Source organism: Aegilops tauschii, chromosome 3 (genome assembly GCF_002575655.3).
Source record: "Aegilops tauschii subsp. strangulata cultivar AL8/78 chromosome 3, Aet v6.0, whole genome shotgun sequence".
In the NCBI taxonomy this organism is placed as follows: Eukaryota; Viridiplantae; Streptophyta; class Magnoliopsida; order Poales; family Poaceae; genus Aegilops; species Aegilops tauschii.
In genome coordinates this window covers 178450151-178466893 of record NC_053037.3, presented here as the reverse complement: position 1 = coordinate 178466893, position 16743 = coordinate 178450151, and the positions used below count along the sequence as shown (strand labels likewise).

The 16743-nt window shown below is 46.8% G+C and overlaps 2 protein-coding genes and 1 long non-coding RNA gene across 8 annotated transcripts; 2 read left to right on the top strand and 1 right to left on the bottom strand.

The window, feature by feature from the left end:
- The first annotated feature begins 543 nt into the window (after positions 1 to 543).
- Positions 544 to 10368, top strand: LOC109739225 (uncharacterized). 6 transcript variants are annotated; one of them, XM_020298314.4, is made up of 6 exons: positions 544 to 799; positions 892 to 1098; positions 1228 to 1512; positions 1689 to 1850; positions 9856 to 9939; positions 10072 to 10368. In XM_020298314.4, the coding sequence occupies exons 1-6, from the start codon at positions 764 to 766 to the stop codon at positions 10177 to 10179; spliced, it is 882 nt and encodes a 293-aa protein (XP_020153903.1). In that variant the 5' UTR covers positions 544 to 763; the 3' UTR covers positions 10180 to 10368. The 6 variants fall into 6 exon arrangements, with proteins under 6 accessions (XP_020153903.1, XP_040259689.1, XP_020153902.1 ...); XM_040403755.3 differs by lacking the exons at positions 9856 to 9939; positions 10072 to 10368 and adding an exon at positions 5551 to 5854; XM_020298313.3 differs by lacking the exons at positions 544 to 799; positions 892 to 1098; positions 1228 to 1512; ... (1 more) ...; positions 9856 to 9939; positions 10072 to 10368 and adding exons at positions 1860 to 4879; positions 4961 to 5091; positions 5290 to 5406; positions 5551 to 5854.
- Positions 10369 to 10911: 543 nt separating this feature from the next.
- Positions 10912 to 11467, bottom strand: LOC109739223 (uncharacterized). Its single transcript, XM_020298307.4, has one exon. It carries the CDS (start codon positions 11327 to 11329, stop codon positions 11069 to 11071), a length of 261 nt encoding a protein of 86 aa, XP_020153896.1. The 5' UTR covers positions 11330 to 11467; the 3' UTR covers positions 10912 to 11068.
- A 266-nt stretch (positions 11468 to 11733) lies between these two features.
- Positions 11734 to 13899, top strand: LOC120976606 (uncharacterized). The gene is made up of 2 exons (XR_005772518.2): positions 11734 to 12053; positions 13496 to 13899. It is a non-coding gene; the product is annotated as an uncharacterized lncRNA (long non-coding RNA).
- Positions 13900 to 16743: the final 2844 nt, after the last annotated feature.

Below are 16743 nucleotides of genomic sequence, written 5' to 3'. Positions count from 1 at the left end.
GCCGCCATCCCTAGGCGTGGCACGAGTTCCCCGGCCGGCCCTCCGGTAGCGGCGAAACAACGGTGGTGGTAGAGAGGTGCTCCCGTCGGCTGTCGAGGTTTCCCGATCGCCAGATGCGGGTGATGCGGGAGTGGGTCTCCTTTCGGAAGCATACAAAAATTGCCAAGACGCCTTGATGACATGTTAGCTTGGGCGCTGGACCTCAAGGCCATCGTGCGCTCTGCCTACCGCTTCACCTTGGATGAGCACACTACATAAGTAGGGCATCGGACGACACACGTTCTGTGTGGGAAGCATTGTGGGGGCGCCCCGCCCCTCCCAATGTACACGTCTTTGCATGGCGTCTTGCGACGAACTCTTTTTTTAACACAGTACAAACGCAAGCGCTCATACATACGCGCATACACTCACCCCTACGAACGTACACACGCACATCCTATTCCTATGAGTACATTCGAGAGAAAAGAAAAGTGACATATTGATAAATCTAATATGTGCATGACTTATGGGGTGGAATGCGAGGATACCTTGTGGTAGCTGCTAGGAAATTAAGCCAGGACGGTATCGGTGACGAGAAGTTTTTTTTGGGGGGCTACCCTGTCGGGTGTCGTTCACTCGTTCACAAGGAAGGAAAGCCCATCGTCTCCATCTCGTCAACTCGCCATCGCTGATTACTAGTACTACTCAGTAATCATCAGCAGCTTGTTACAACTCATACTCACGCAACTTTGGAGCAGCGGCCGCCGACGCCGACGCCGCGTCCATGGAAATGGGCAAGAAAGCCATCCGATACGCCGTGGTCAGTGCTACTATCCTCCCCTCTCCTGTTCACTCGCACGGTCGCACCTCTCGGAAAGTGACGTTGGCCCGGCCGTCGTGGCCTCGTCGCAGGTGGACGCCTTCGCGACCGAGCCGTTCAAGGGCAACCCCGCCGCGGTGTGCCTCCTCGAGGACGACAACGCCGCGGACGAGCGGTGGATGCAGTCGGTTGCCACCGAGTTCAACCTCTCGGAGACCGCCTTCCTCGTCCGCGACTTCTCCCGGCGCGCCAGCGCCGCGCCGCTCTTCCACCTCCGATGGTTCACTCCCGTCACCGAGGTAACCACATAACCCTCCGTCCACCTCCTCCCAAAATCTTCGGATCCCCTTTCTACTGCCATCATCGACCGATCTGAAGAACCCGTCGACTGGCCTGCATTGACCCCGAGCACGCGTCGTCGCTTTCAGGTCGACCTGTGTGGGCACGCGACGTTGGCCTCCGCCCACTTCCTCTTCACGGCCGTTCTCCCGGAGCATGGCATGATCGAGTTCATGACCAAGTCCGGTATCCTGACTGCGAAAAAAGTTCCCCCGCCAGGGGGCGCAGGCGAGGCCCACGGGAAGCTGTTTATTGAGCTGAATTTCCCCATGATTGATTTCCTGGGCTGCAACGAGATGCCGTCGATTCCGGAGACCCTAAACGGCGCACCAGTGGTCAGTGTTCACAAATCGGCGGCCGACGGTGATCTCATTGTACTGTCTCTCCCCCTTTTTTTTTACCTGCATCATTACATTCCAAAATAAGCCTCCCCATTTTAAGACGGAGCGTGTTGGTGCTGCTATGATCATTCTCCTAAGTCAGCTACGTATTCTCTTAGTTTCTCCTCCGAAAAATCGATTGCCCAATAAACAGCTTGCATGGCTTTCAGGTGGAGCTTTCTTCAGCACAAGAGGTTGCCGACATCCTTCCTAACATCGATGAAATTAAAAAGTTGTCATGTGGTGGTATCATGGTTACAGGACCGGCACCTGCTGGATCTGGTTATGACTTCTTCACACGTTTATTCTGCCCGAAATTTGGGATGGATGAGGTGATTCCCTTTCCTAGTCCAAAGTCCTGTAACGTTGTTCATGTTGCGCTCTGAAGTCTGAATCCTGATTGTCCTAGACAGATTAATATCATCATGAGTTAATTCTGTTTAGCTAGAATTGTATCTATATTCACAATATCGATTAGCAGGCTAAGAGCTTCTTTGATCAGTAGTGTCATCTAAGTCTAAGGTAGTTACAAACTTTATCTACTCAGTGGATGCTTGTAACTATTGTTGAGGTATCGATGCTTCTCCCATCCCCGAGGCGAGCTGAAAATTCAGAGCCCCTCCTGTTTGGGCGCTGGCGGCGAGCTGGTAATTCAGAGCCCCTCCGCCGGCCACCCGGCCGCGGAGGCCTCACGCCGTGCCCACTCCGGTCACGGCGTCCACCATAGCCATCGCGATGGCTCTCGCGGATCTGAACTTCGACATGGGTCAAGATTTTGCCGCTGAAGTGTGGAGGAAATGGGGAGTACCCATCAACTATGAAGAAGGTAAAGATATGGAGGAATTCATTTTAGTTGCTGAGTTCACCCGTTCGCGAATCAGGCTCACGGTGGAATCTGTTGCCACGATCCTCCTGTCCTGTTTCGGTGGCCGGGCATCCCTGTTCAAGGTTCAATTGCTTCAAAATTGGTCTTTTCGGTTCTCGGTTTCATCCAAAGAAGTTGGTTTCTCTATCATAAAAGGAGGTAACATCTCTCTACCTCTTCTCAATATCAACTTTCTCCTATGGGGATCTGGAGGCCCTAATTCTTCCTGGGAACTTGATCAATATCTCCAAGAGAAGGAAGATGCATGGACTCATGTCTTCCGTGATCACCCTAGAAAATCTTACCTTCAGGCTCTTCGTACACCCACTTCGTACATCCAGCATGCTCCCACCCCGATCAGATCTCCAGCTCGATCACACCAGCAGCATACAGTTCATCCTTCCGACCGTGATCGTCGCCCGGAACCATTCAAGGATAGTTATGAGAGGGCGGGCAATCCGCCCATTCAAACCGCGTTTAATGGGCTTTACTGCGTCAGGTGCCTCATGCATGGTCATCTCAGGCCCAGCTGCACTAATAGGATTAAATGTAGAAACTGTAAGCGTTGGGGCCACATCGCCCGGGACTGTTTCTCTGCTAAACAGCCCAGCTCAAGCCCAATCCTACAGCCCACTAGGCACCCCACCCTGCCGTCTCAGCCCACATCCAACGCGACACCGAATCTAATGATTCCGAGGCAAATCACCACTGTTGCCGCGAATGAGACTAATCAGCTAGTCAGAGGGTCAGTCATTACCCCTGCCTACCAAGAGAACAGAGGAGACGCCTCGATTTCCGCCGGAGCGGACATCCGCCATTACAATCCTGCCACTCCATCCATCGCCCAAAGATTGAGAGCTGCGACCATCCAAGACAGTGCTCATTCCCCTCCTCTCCGCCTCGCAATCCACTCTTCTTCCCCCTCATCCGCACAATCCATGGCGGCCTTCCCGTTCGACCCGAGCCCCTTCATCCCTACCGGTCACCACCGCGTCGACGTCGCGGGTAGGCCGGCGCGCATTCGTATCCTGACTGGAGCGGTACCAGCGGCGCATGAAGAATGGGCCATTGCTACCATCGTGCCGATGCCCAACCTGCCGGTTCAGTTTGCTACTGTTCGCGAGGTACTCTCTGAGTTTCTTACTGATGTTAAGCACCTGAGATTTTCTGAGATTTCACCCTGCCCATTTGGACAAGCCTACATCAAGTTTGATAGTGTGTTTGATCGGGATGAATTAGTGAACAGCAGCCCGCACCCCTTCACTGATGTGCATGTCATTTTTGAGAAACATAATCAAGGACTGAATTGGCGCAAACTCAATCTTAGCAGAGAGGTGTGGATTTTGTTATGTGGATTTCCTTTGGACCGTCGCAGCATTCATGAGATTAGCAATGCTATCAGTAAGTTTGGCAAGTTTGTGATGTGGGATAGAAACAGGAGTACTCGGGCAAATCTTATGGTCAAAATAAAGGTGGAAGAACTGAGAGATATTCCTTCCAGCATCGCTATTGGAGAAGGAGATGATACTGCTACCCTCTCGGTACCTGTGGTGATTCTGCAAGACACTTCATTAGGAAGAGAAGCACCTGATGAGGACCCGATCCCTGCATTTGGTAACCCACACCCAGTCCCTGCTCAGGCTCATTTCCATCAGAACCAGCATAATCACTTTCTGGGACCACTGCAATTCCATGAGCAAGATGCAGTACAAGCACCAGTTCAGAACCCGATTTTGGATCTTCAGTTAGGAATTCAGGTTGATGAGGAGGAGGATATGGCGGAGCTTCCTGGATGGGGACACTGGGCCATGCCGGCAGAACAAGAACTTGCTGACCAGGAATTGCATGATGGAGAATTTTTGCACTTACATGATCTGATGGAGCCCATGGAAGAGAAATATGTCCATCCTGAGGTTGAGCAGCTACCAGCTAACAGTAATGTCACTGTCTCAGATGTGCCACCAAATATTAGTGCTGAAACGGCTAACTCTGTTGTTGGGCCATTGGCGCCGCTTGACCCTCTGCTACCTGATTTGAATGCTGATATTGGACAGACTGGGCCTGAGGAACCTGTTGGGCCCATCATGGCCCAGGATCTTCCCACAGTGGCAGTTCTTGAGGAGATGAACCTGGCTGTGCAGCCACTTGAAGATCTGCATCTCTCAGCCATCCTAAATAATCACTCTGTGGCCCTCATCTCCCACATGGTAGATCCCATGCATTTTGAGAGCTCCATGCCTCCAAAACCTAACCTTATCAATGAGGTGGTCAACTCTGATGAACTGGTTAAACCTCTAGTTGAAGCTTTTACTGTGGAAGCTGCTCAATTGGAGGCCACTCTACCTGTGCTACAAAACCAAGTTGCTCCTATTATCAGCAGGGAGGATATCAACCCAACTATGCAATCTCACCCCCCTGTTACCAATCAGCACAATGATTATTCAGCTCACATGATGCTTACTCAATCAGATCCCATGAATTATGCTGAAGGGCAAGGTGAATCCTCTTCTTCTGATGTTTCTGCCCCTCCAGGTTTTCCTATTCCTATGTTTAAATCTGATCACTTGATTATCTCAGAGACAGGCCTACCCTCTCCCACTGTCCATGAGATTGCCATTGGTACTGCTGAGAAGTACCTTGGAAAGGAAGGAGCTCAAATATGGTCCAAACATTTTGCACCTACAGCTACCAGTAAGGACATCATTCAGGTACCAGTTGACTGGGTTAATTTCCTGTCTGTTACTTTCCTTTCTCCTGAGAAGTACGAATGGGCAAAACAGTTCATTACTTCCAAAGTTTGGGATATTATCTCTCAAAGCAAGAAGGAGGAGCTCTGTCTACCTTTTGCCTTGCCAAACTCATGCCCTGACAGCTCTACTCTCTCTGGTATCTTGGTAACTTCTCAGGATCAGGAGAATACACCTAGTGTGTTGTGTGGCTCACAGGATATCATGTCATCATCCACCTCTGCTATTCATCACAACAGGAAGAGGAAGGACAAGGGGCCACTGGTGGAGACAGAGGTAAGGAGGAGTTGCCGTCTCCAAAAACTCAATAAGGGTTATAAGAAGTCTGTTTGCATGGATAAGGATTGTTTAGCTTGTCACTATTTCCCACCTCCATTGCCTGCGTAAGTTATTAAAAATCTGAACACTGCTTATTGCAAGGTCAATGCCCAGGAAACTACAGAAGAGAAGCTTACCACTAAGATCAAGAAACCCAAGGTTGCTGCCAAGGCAAAGGAGGGGACAAGCAAATCCAAGGAGGGGGGCAACATGTCCAAGGAAGGGACCATTAGTGCGAAGAGCGGGCAGTAATTAGTTGGTCTCTTTGTCAGTGCTGGTATCTGAACTTTTGGGATGAGGATTTTTGTCTCTGTGATGTATATTTGGGTCTTACTAGCTTTGGTTTCTATGGATCAGACTAAATGTATGAGATTCCAGTATGGTATGACTCTATGGACCGAAGTTATCCACTCTCTCCTGCTTATCTTGGTTGATCAGATATTTATCCGCTGTCAATCACATTGCACAACTCAACTTCCCTCCCTTCTACTCTCAGTTTTCTATAATCATCATGAAGAGAAATTGGAATATCTTGAATTGGAACATTAGGGGTATCAATGACCCAAAGAAATGGGATGCTCTATCTAATAAAATTGCTGAATCCAATTGCTCCATTCTATGCCTCCAGGAAACTAAGAGAGAGTTATTTGACACTTCATATATTCGAAAATTCTGTCCCAAGTACATCTCCAAATTCGAATTTCTCCCTTCCATTGGTGCTTCTGGAGGATTACTGATTGCCTGGAATGACAATCTTTTCTCAGGACAGTTGGAACACCTAAATGATTTCTCTTTGACCATTAAGTTCACCTGTAAGCTGTCTGGGACTATGTGGAAACTCACCAACATCTATGGACCCTGTCAGCAGGATGCAAGAACTGTTTTCCTTGATTGGTTTAAGGAATTTCATGTGGGAGATGATGTCAACTGGCTAGTACTAGGTGATTTTAACTACATCAGATATCCTCATAACAGAAATAGAGATGGAGGCAACCTGAATGACATGCTCTTATTTAATGAAGCAATCAACAACCAAGCACTTGTTGAAATTCCACTGGAAGGCAGAAAATTCACTTGGAGCAATATGCAGGATGCTCCACTTTTGGAAAAATTGGACTGGTGCTTCACTTCTGAAGCTTGGACCCTCATGTTCCCTTCCACTCAAGCCATCCCTCTTGCCAAAACCACCTCAGATCACATCCCCATTGTTATTCAAGTGGGTACCTGCATTCCTAAAGCACAGGTTTTCAAATTTGAGAATTACTGGCTGAAACACCCTCAATTCAAGGATGTGGTAAGGAACATCTGGGAGCAAGATGTTCATGAAGAGGATAGTGCCAAAAACATTGCTGCAAAATTCAAGAGGCTAAGGAAAGGTTTGAAGAACTGGGCCAAAACTTTCTCAAACCACAAGCAAATTATTCAGAACATCAACTACATGATCCTCTTTTATGATGTTATTGAGGAATTAAGGGACCTGTCTATTGAGGAAACTAATGGCAGAAAGATTCTGATTAAGCATTTGAAACTTATTAATGAGCAGCAATATATTGGAAACAGAGAGCCATCATCAGAAACATCAAAATGGGGGAGGCAAACACCAAGTACTTTCAAGCTAAAGCAACTATCAAGCATAGATTTAATCATATTGCTGTGCTGAGGGATGAGGATGACCAAGAACACACAGATCACCAAGCTAAAGCTGCTATCCTGTACAGAGCATTTAAGAAGAGATTAGGATCTGTTACAACAATTGAGAACCCACTCATGCTGCAGCATCTTCTATTACACCATGATGATTTATCAGATCTGGAACTTCCCTTTTCTAAGCAAGAAATTGATGATGTCATTAAAAAGATGCCTACTGATAAAGCTCCTGGACCAGATGGGTTTAATGCAGCTTTTATCAAAGCTTGCTGGGATATTGTGGCCCCAGATTTCTATAAGCTTATTGAAGACTTCCACATGGGTACTGTAAATTTGCAGAGTATCAACTATTCTTTCATTACTCTGATCCCCAAGAGAGATGATGCTGTGCTACCAAATGATTTTAGACCTATTTCCCTTTTGAACTGCACCCTGAAGATCTTAACCAAGCTGTTGGCCAACAGACTGCAAAGCAAGATACTCAAGCTCATCCATCCCAACCAATATGGGTTTCTCTCTAACAGGTGCATTCAAGACTGTTTAGCTTGGTCCTATGAATACATTCATCAATGCCACCAATCAAATGAAGATATCATTCTTCTGAAATTGGATTTTGAAAAGGCTTTTGATATGCTCAGTCATGATACTATTATTGATATTCTGAAAGCCATAGGTTTTGGAAATAGGTGGATTAATTGGATTCAAATGATTTATGGCACTGGATTTTCTTCTGTTCTTCTCAATGGGGTACCTGGAAAGCAATTTCTTTGCAAATGTGGAGTCAGACAAGGGGACCCTCTTTCCCCTCTCATTTTTGTGCTAGCAGCAGACATTTTACAATCTATGATGAATGAGGCAATGCATAACTCCATGATACAACCCCCTTTGGTCCACCAATCAAGCCCTGATTTTCCTATCATCCAATATGCTGATGATACCATTTTAGTGGTCAAAGCTGAGGCCTCCCAACTGATGCATATTAAGAATATGCTGCTGCATTTTGCTGCTTTCACTGGACTGAAAGTCAACTACAACAAGTCTATTATGATTCCCATCAACACCTCTGAGGAACAAATGCAATATCTGTCATCTATCTTTGGCTGCAAGATTGGAGCTCTTCCTCACACCTATTTGGGTTTGCCTCTCAGCTTACACAAACCTAGAGTGGAAGATTACCTGCCCCTCCTTAAGAGAGTGGAGAATAGATTGCTTGGTTGTGCTACTCTGCTTTCCACTGGAGACAAATTAACTCTCATTAAATCTGTCTTCTCCAGCTTGCCAACTTTCTTCATGTGCTCTTTAAGGATGCCAGCAACAGTGGTTCAACAACTAAATATCTATCTGAAAAACTGTTTTTGGAGGAAATATGGATCTTTGGGAAGGGGGGCTGCACTCATAGCATGGGACACTGCATGTCAACCTAAGGCCAATGGAGGACTAGGGATACTGGATATTGACACTCATAATCAGGCACTTCTCATGAAGCAACTACATAAATTCCTTAATAGAGTTGATACTCCTTGGATCAATATCATCTGGGAAACTTACTACTCCACCTCCCTGCCTGGTGAGAGATTGGTGGGCTCTTTCTGGTGGAAAGCTATACTCAAGTTGCTGCCAACATACAAACAATTTGCAGTTTGCAAGGCCCATTCTGGTGGCACCACTTTACTTTGGTCTGATAACTGGTGGGATCAACCACTTCGATCCAAATTCCCTGAACTGCACTCTTATACCAGGAATGAATATGTTACCCTGAAGACTGCTATGGAAGAACCAGACCTGTCTGAACTCTTCCACACTCCTCTGTCTGAACAAGCCTTCCAGCAATATACTCTGCTAATCCAGCACCTACAACACCGACCACAATCCAATAACCCCGATGAATGGCAAGTACTGGGAGCCCCCAAAGGATACTCTTCCATCAAGATGTATCATCATATGTGTGGACCCAGCTTGGTGCACCCGATTTTCAGACAGATTTGGCATACGAGTTGCAGACTGAGGCATAAGATTTTTATTTGGTTGCTGCTTCATGACAGGATCAACACAAGGAACCTCCTCAACAGGAAATCTATGCATCTCACCAGCTACAACTGTGCACTCTGTTCAGATAACATGGAGGAGACGCTGCTTCATTTATTCTGGAATTGCCCCTTTGCTCTCCAATGTTGGGATACCATCATCCCTTCCAAGCCAAGAGGAATATCTGCCTTCGATGACTTTCAACTAGCCTTGGAGCAACTCCCTCCAGATATTGCCCTGGATATTATTGTGATGGGTTGTTGGAGCATATGGTCCATCAGAAATGACAAGATATTTCGTGCAGCAGTTCCTCATATTCTGGGTTGGAAATTCTATCTTCAAGATGGTCTATGGGCAGCACAGATAAAAGCAAAGCAAACTAAAGCGGCCAAGATTAGCTCCTGGGTTTTACAGCATTTATAATTGTTCTCATGTTTCACAAAACTGGTATTGGATGATTGCTGTGATGTAATCGGATTGCTTGTACATAATTTATTAATATAATTTACCGTAGAACCATTGTTCTACGGTTTCCTGGTCAAAAAAAAAAAGGTATCGATGCTTGCAAGTTGCAGTTATAGAGTGCCACCATTCGTACTACTAGTTGAAATCTGTATAGAGAAACCCTTGTTCATTTAAATTAATCTTGGGCGTCCATTGGCTGCTGATATTGTCCATGTAATGCAGCCTCGTCTTTCATAACTCGTGTAACCCCTGATCTCTGTGTTTTGGCAGGACCCTGTCACTGGCAGTATACATTGTGTATTGGGACCCTATTGGGGTAGAAAGCTTGGGAAGCAAAAACTGACGGCATTTCAAGTATGTTTTCGACGTTTTAATTGTTTGGAGGTCTATATTTTATTTTATAATAATGCCACAACATGCGCTCGATCAGTGCTAAATCATCGTGTTAATTTTCCTTCATATTACAATGCGTCCATGTATCATCAGGCATCTCCAAGGGGTGGAACGCTATACCTGGAACTGGATGACGCAAATCGGAGAGTGAAGATCCAAGGAGAAACTGTTACTGCCATGACCGGGACGCTCCTGGCGTAACATGTCATCTAGGCATGCTTGCTTTGTAGGGAAATCACTGTCGGGCTTGTAATATGAACAATCGTTGTGGGCAATTACTCTAGGCTGCTCTGTGGTGGTTTTAGAACTTCCAGCGGTTTCTTGAAGGTCACTCCGCCGGTGTATGATCTGTGCAAGGCCACCAATATTTTCCAGTAACCTCTTCCCACATAGTTATATCCTAGCAAACGTTTCTGCTAAACCACACGCAATGGTTGCTTAAAATATACATCGACAAAATCGCAGGAATGGCAGATATGCTTGGAATCGAACTATCAAAGACAACCCACCACCCATGGAGTAGTATGATCTTTGATACTATTTGCAATTCTGTTTGATGTTATTTGTAATGTGGGACTTAAAAACTCCAGAGCTCTTGTGGTTTACCTGAACAATGCCTTGCAAGGCCAAGACAAAAAAAAATGCTGTTAAAAGTACAAAAAGTTCAGTTACAGCAATATCTCAGACTGGACTGCAAGTTTGTATACGGAAAATGTGTTGTTTTCTGCAGTCCACGCAGAGAAGGTGGGTGGGTATACCCGCTGGATGGACTGTCATTATCCGCCCGATTACGAGAACCATTTAGTTCTGCAATTAGCATGGGATTATTGTCAGTACCCGGTCGATTATTACGAGAAAAAAATGTTGCAAACGAGTTCGGTTGATTATGATCTGATCAGATGGTTGAATCCCCAAAGAGAAAGTCACGAGACGAAAAGGAACACAGGGAGAACATTCAGCGGTGGCTTTGCATATTTACATCTTCATTTCATAGAACTCGAGGCAACGAGGAACCACATCACATCTCTTCTTCGTCCTCGGCAAGCAAACACAGAGCAACCTCCCGAGTCAGCGGGAGCTGGCGGCAGGCTCAGGGCCACATCACGTCCACCGATATCCTGGACACGGCGGAGAGATCCTCCAGGTCCAACGACGACGACGGCTCCTCATCCTTCACCTCCGTTGAGGTTGTTCCCCGCAGCTTCGGCTCCGCCGGCGCCCGCTCGCCGTTGGCCGCCGCGGGCCGGAACTCCCGCAGGCTGTGGCCGCCCATGTAGCAGCTGGCCTCCAGCATGCTGGTGCTTCCCGCGCCGCCGAGCAGCTCCGACAGCAGCAGCACGATCGAAGCCATCCTCCCAATGGCACTACAACCTCTCTGTTGGGCGTTGGCTTGGTGGTGTACTCGTGTAGTACTGCAACTAGCTGTAAGCCTGAACTGTTGATGGGGACTGTAGCGCTAGCAGCTCGGAGATTATGGCGCTGCGGCTAAAGGGAAGGGTGTGGTCTTTATACGCGCGCGGGCAGGTAACGGTGGGCCGTGTCCGCTGTGGTTTTGGACGTCTACGGCTCCGCGCGCACGCCATGAATGGCCGCCGCCTTGTTTGGTAGGAAGCGAGCGAGCGAGCTGACGGCCGCTGGGTTTCGGCCGAAACGGAGGGCGGAGAAAGCCACGGCCCCTTGTGTTGTCCTTGTCAACTTGCCATTTTGTTTTTCTTGGGAGACGTGGTTTTTCTCTTTGGAGTGCAGCTGGCGTGAGCTAATGCGTGGTATTATGCCGTGGTGATGGCTCGGACGGATCAGCTGATCCTGTGTGTGTCCTTGTCCAGGTTCCTGGGTTGCTGCCTTGCTCTACTCTACCGACGTTAGGTGGTGCCGGTACAACAGCCTGATGGATAGAAAGGCTAGGCCAGTTTTCATTGTCCACGTGGCTAACCCGGTAATACAGATATCTCACTCGTTTGCCTTCCATGTGAGCGAAGTGATTCCTCAAGTTCAGGTTGAACAAGTGAATATCGGTTTGCAAGCACGAGAGCAAGGGGTCGAAAAGAAGAGGAAAGAACCACCATAAATCGGAGGTAGAAGCCAGCTCTCCTGTTGATTCATATCTCTACTCCTAATGCCTGAGTTGGTTGAGTATGGTTTATTTTTGTCCCACCACTTTCAATCTTTTTTTTCACTGGTTTTTTCATCTCCCCTCCCACCACCATTCTCCACGTTGATTTATTTTTCTCTTCATTTTTTAGCAAAGCAGCACTTTCCTAACGTATAAAAAATCACGGACTAAACTTTCCTAATTTGTCCAAATCAACCGATCTCTCTTATTAATGCAATTTATCTTAAGAAACAAATAACAGATTTTATAGAAACAAATAACGAATTTTCTGGAAACAAATAAACCTCATCATGAAAGCATTTATGTACCTATTTAATTTGTTATCTGTTTCGTGATTTTTTTGTCTTTTTTCGTCACACCAACACCCTCGTCCACGGGTTGTTTCATCCTGTTTGGCAAGCGAACGGTTCCGCTCAGCGGCAGCCCGCTCGGAAGCTAGGTTTGTGCGCCGCCGCCGCCTTCCTGGTCAACGCCGACCTCCCGCGGGGCGCCGTCTTCCTGGAAGATGACGACCTACCGCGACTTCGTTGGCCGCACCCATCCCCGCCTCCCAATCTCTACTCCTAAAGAGGAGTCTGCGGTCGTGATGGTAGGTCATGGTATGTCGTTCGTTTCGATCGTTTAGCTTCCAATCGTACACCAGATCTCTTTCCTTCGCCCAGGTCTCTCCTGATGGAATAATCGGCAATCTCCCCGCTTTCTGGTAATAATGCAATCTCTTTGCATAATAATCCACGATGGAGTGGAAGAAAAAAGGAGCGTCGCCTTCTCCCACCCCCGCCACGCCGCCTCCACGTCAGTGATGCCGACGCCCCCAGTAGATGGACCACCACCCCATCGGCGACCCCGGCGGCCTAACACACGACGGCCATTAGACCTAAGCACGCCCCCCTGCCGCGATGCCCTAGCCGTCACATGTCCCTCCACTGGCAGCCTCAGGCAACCGGGGAATGGGATCCAGTGGCGTCTTGGAACAACGAGAGGTGATGGAGAGAGGCTTGGAACGAGATCCAGATATCCAGTGGTGGCCTCTCATCCGCCCAGGTCAGCTGGCTGTTTTCTATCCACTGATGCACCTTGTAACAAGGCGAAGCTAGGTTGGGTCAGGCTTGGGCAGGGGTAGCTCGAACAGATGGAGCGAAGCGGAGGGTACATCAGGTATGCAGCTGCGTCGGGCGAGATGGCTGTAAAAGAAGTGGACGAGTTCTCGAAGATTCTTTGGCTTGTCGTGTTCGTCGGGCTCTCTTACTAATTTGTTATTGAGCATGCCAACTTACTGATTTGATTTAATAAGTTGGCTTCGGGAATTGGCGGTTGGGATTGAATGAAGTTGTTAATACAAATTCTTTTGGTGCGTGCTAATGACATATCCCTAAACTTGCATCTCTATTGTTTGTGTGTCAGGGCTATATTGTGGTGGATAAGGCTGATGGGCATTGATGAATTGCATATGGAGCTTATAGCATGGCAAGGGAGAACCTTGATTTATGTCTGTGTTACATCATGTACCGGTAATGTTTCATGTTGTGTTGGACCACCAAATTTTCAGAAATATAAGCATTAAGTATCAGAGCTTTCTCTTTCTCAGCATGACAATTGATGTAGTTGTGAATGAATCATAGTTTAGATGAATATATATTGAAGCTGGACTGAATAATTTTGTAGCTTGCCCCTAGCCCCTAACTGCATGTGCACATGTACATGCAAAATTCTGTAGCGTGTTTTACCTTTGAGTTAAAGGGATCAGGTAAAAAGTAGATGTAAGAATATAAATTTCATAACATATACAAATTCCAAATTTATATTCAGTCTCGTGGCCAGTTCAAATACTTCTCTTTTGATGTTATTGGTGATGTAATAAATTGGCTTTTTAGTTTTCCACATCATTGCAATTTAAAATAATTTAGTCCACACTGTTTTGGAGATCAGTTTCGTCAGCAAAAAAAAAATACGAATTGAATTGGATGCACATATAGTGGCACACTCACTGACATTTACTAGGTGCACATTCACTTTCCATGTTTAAATAATGTTAGTGACCTGACCTTTGTCGCAGCGAGTAGAAAGGAGCAGATCAAAGGAACTAGAGCAGAAAAGAACAAAAAGATTGGGTATAGGTAGCTGCAGGCCTGCAGCAGCAGCAGGTAGAATGAGAGCAAAGGAGGATGCATGGTTCATGTTCAATTTACAATATGCCCAAAAGCAACCAGCATATAGCATAAGCAAAAGCTACTAAAAGAAAAATCAATAAACACCTACACGCCGGCTCCTCATTGGACACACCAATCTCATTACTTGGTCCGTTCGGGGCCAGTGATGTGCGCTGGACGCCGACTGAAAGGTCGAAGCTTCCTCCTGTTTACCTGCCGGCTTTTGTTTAGTGTAGCTTCTAGGCCCTAAGCATCTGCAATATGCAGGCTCATGACAAATAATCTATAGATTGATTCTCATTTATGAAATATTCCTATTTTTTCCTATAGGGGCTTATCCAGTAATACGTTGAAGGATACAGTCCCACATTCTCTTAACTTACACAGTTGTATCTGGTTTTCTTCATGTGCATAAACATGTGAACGTGGTATGGTTATGTGTTATGAGTCCATGAAAAAATGATTATTTTCACAACCTATGCATGAAGTTTCTAATAGGAGTAATACTATAAGATAACTTGCCAATTTTATTGAAACTTCGTGAGTTATCTTTTAGTTTGTTACTTGTAGCTATCTAATTCAATCTGCATATTCAATTCGTAAATGCATAGATATTGTTGCCATATACTTGCTCTTTCTTTAAGACCACCAATGATAAGCTATGTTACATTCCTTTTATATTGTTTCATCCGTATTTCCATATGTTAATGCAGCTTTAGTGGAAATCCAATAAATAAAACCTCGTTTGGTATTGAAGAATAAATAGAAGATGAAGCAACTTGCACCTATTATCTGGTATTCTTTTTCCAATTCTAACAATACTTAATTTTCTTGCCTTATAAATATGTTGGGCCCATTTGAAGTGCAGTGGATGCGGTTGTGTTGGCATCGGGCGGTTGCGTGTGGGCCAAGTCCTGGCCAGATTCGACAGGGTTGTAGCTAGGATTTAGCTTGTCGCGTGGGGCGTGGACAGAGGACCTTTGGGTCTCTGGTGGGGAGTGATCTGCCATGACGGCTTGAGCGTGGCAGGAGTGGCTCCAGCTTGCCTGGTCTGTTCCAATTTGGATCCATCTGGTGGAGGGCTTGGGCATGGTGGGATGTGCATCCGGCCTGGCGGTGGCGTGTTGGCTTTGTTCAAGCCGTCTCCTTTGGCGGTTGGTGTAGAGCAGGCAACACGGGGTGGTGGCGGAGACCCTTGTAGGTCGAGGCGATGGGCGTGGTGAAGGCGGTGCAATCCTGTAGAGACATCAGTGTCAAGGATCTGACAGCCTGGTCTTGGATCTAGGGCTTGTGCTCAGGCGGACCGGATCTAGGCTCGAGGCGGGATGGTGGTTCCTACTTCGGGCAGGTGTGGTTGGGCTCGGTCAGGGTGATGCCCCCGTGCAGCAAGATTTCTCCTTGTGGGCACGGTCCGAGGTGGAGGTGGTCGTTACATTGCCACGCCATCGAGTGCATCGGGGATGATGGTCACAGACGTGGCGTTGTGATTACTTTTCTGGGCCAAGGTCACAGGGCTATGGCCGAGGCTTGCTTCACGGAGGTCAGCAGCAAGCAATGGACCCCCCTCCCCCGGTCCACCAAGATTGGTTGGGGACGCAAGTGTGGTTGGTTCCTACCGTGGAGGCACTAGCCCAGACCTAGTTCCTGATGCTAGGCTAGCAGTGGATGGGATAACTCTGCTTCTTCTACTACGGTTCAGTCAGTTGCCATTGAATACTTATATCATGTTGTATGTCTCATCCCTGGAAGCAACCAAAAAGGTTATTCGTCTATGCTTTGAAACAATAAGAAACATAGCTAATTATTCACCTTTCAGGGTATAACTTTTATAATATTCCTTATATTCCACAAGTTCTGGAGCTATTGAGTAAGCATAAATTGGTTGAACAAATTGAGGGTGCTCGTGAAATTTTCTTTGAAGTTCATCAAATCCCTTTGACAATGGTTAAAACAGATTGGCTTCAACTATTTCTCAACCGATTTCGAAGCCATTGGTTAGTTACTGAATAATAATTGACATGTTTTTTGTATACCTCTTTCTTTCTTGGTTCTTATTTACCTGTTTTTAGTAGGATCAAAGTGGATTTGGAGCAGGGTGACAACGTAACATACTGGTGACACAATGACAAAAGAGGTTCTCATTTAGTTATATTCTGTAGAATCAAAGTGGAAGGGCTTGTGGAGGAGAAGATGTGATGACAACGATGCAACAAAAGTCTTAGGGTATCTCTAACACCGACCTTCAGACCACCAGCAACCCTCCAGATGTGTTCTTCCATCGGACGCGGTCCTGTATCGGCCCGCAGGCCAGTCCGGACACGCTTTTCCTTGCAAACAGAGACAAAGTGGGAGGGGAGCCTTTGTGAGCGTACGGACCGCTACCATGCCCGCTCTTGACTACCCTGACTCACCCAAACCCTCTTCACTTGCCCGTGTGCGTTCCCGACGGACGCTAGATGTCCTGCATACATGCCACTCTAGAGCGGCCGCTTCGCAATGACG

Coding starts and splice junctions, on each gene's coding strand:
- LOC109739223 (XM_020298307.4), bottom strand. CDS start 11,329: ATGGCTTCGATCGTGCTGCTGCTGTCGGAGCTGCTCGGCGGCGCGGGA.
- LOC109739225 (XM_045234754.1), top strand. CDS start 2,254: ATGGCTCTCGCGGATCTGAACTTCGACATGGGTCAAGATTTTGCCGCT. Junction 5,407..5,550: donor GGCCACTGGTGGAGACAGAG/GTAAGGAGGAGT, acceptor GCTTATTGCAAG/GTCAATGCCCAGGAAACTAC.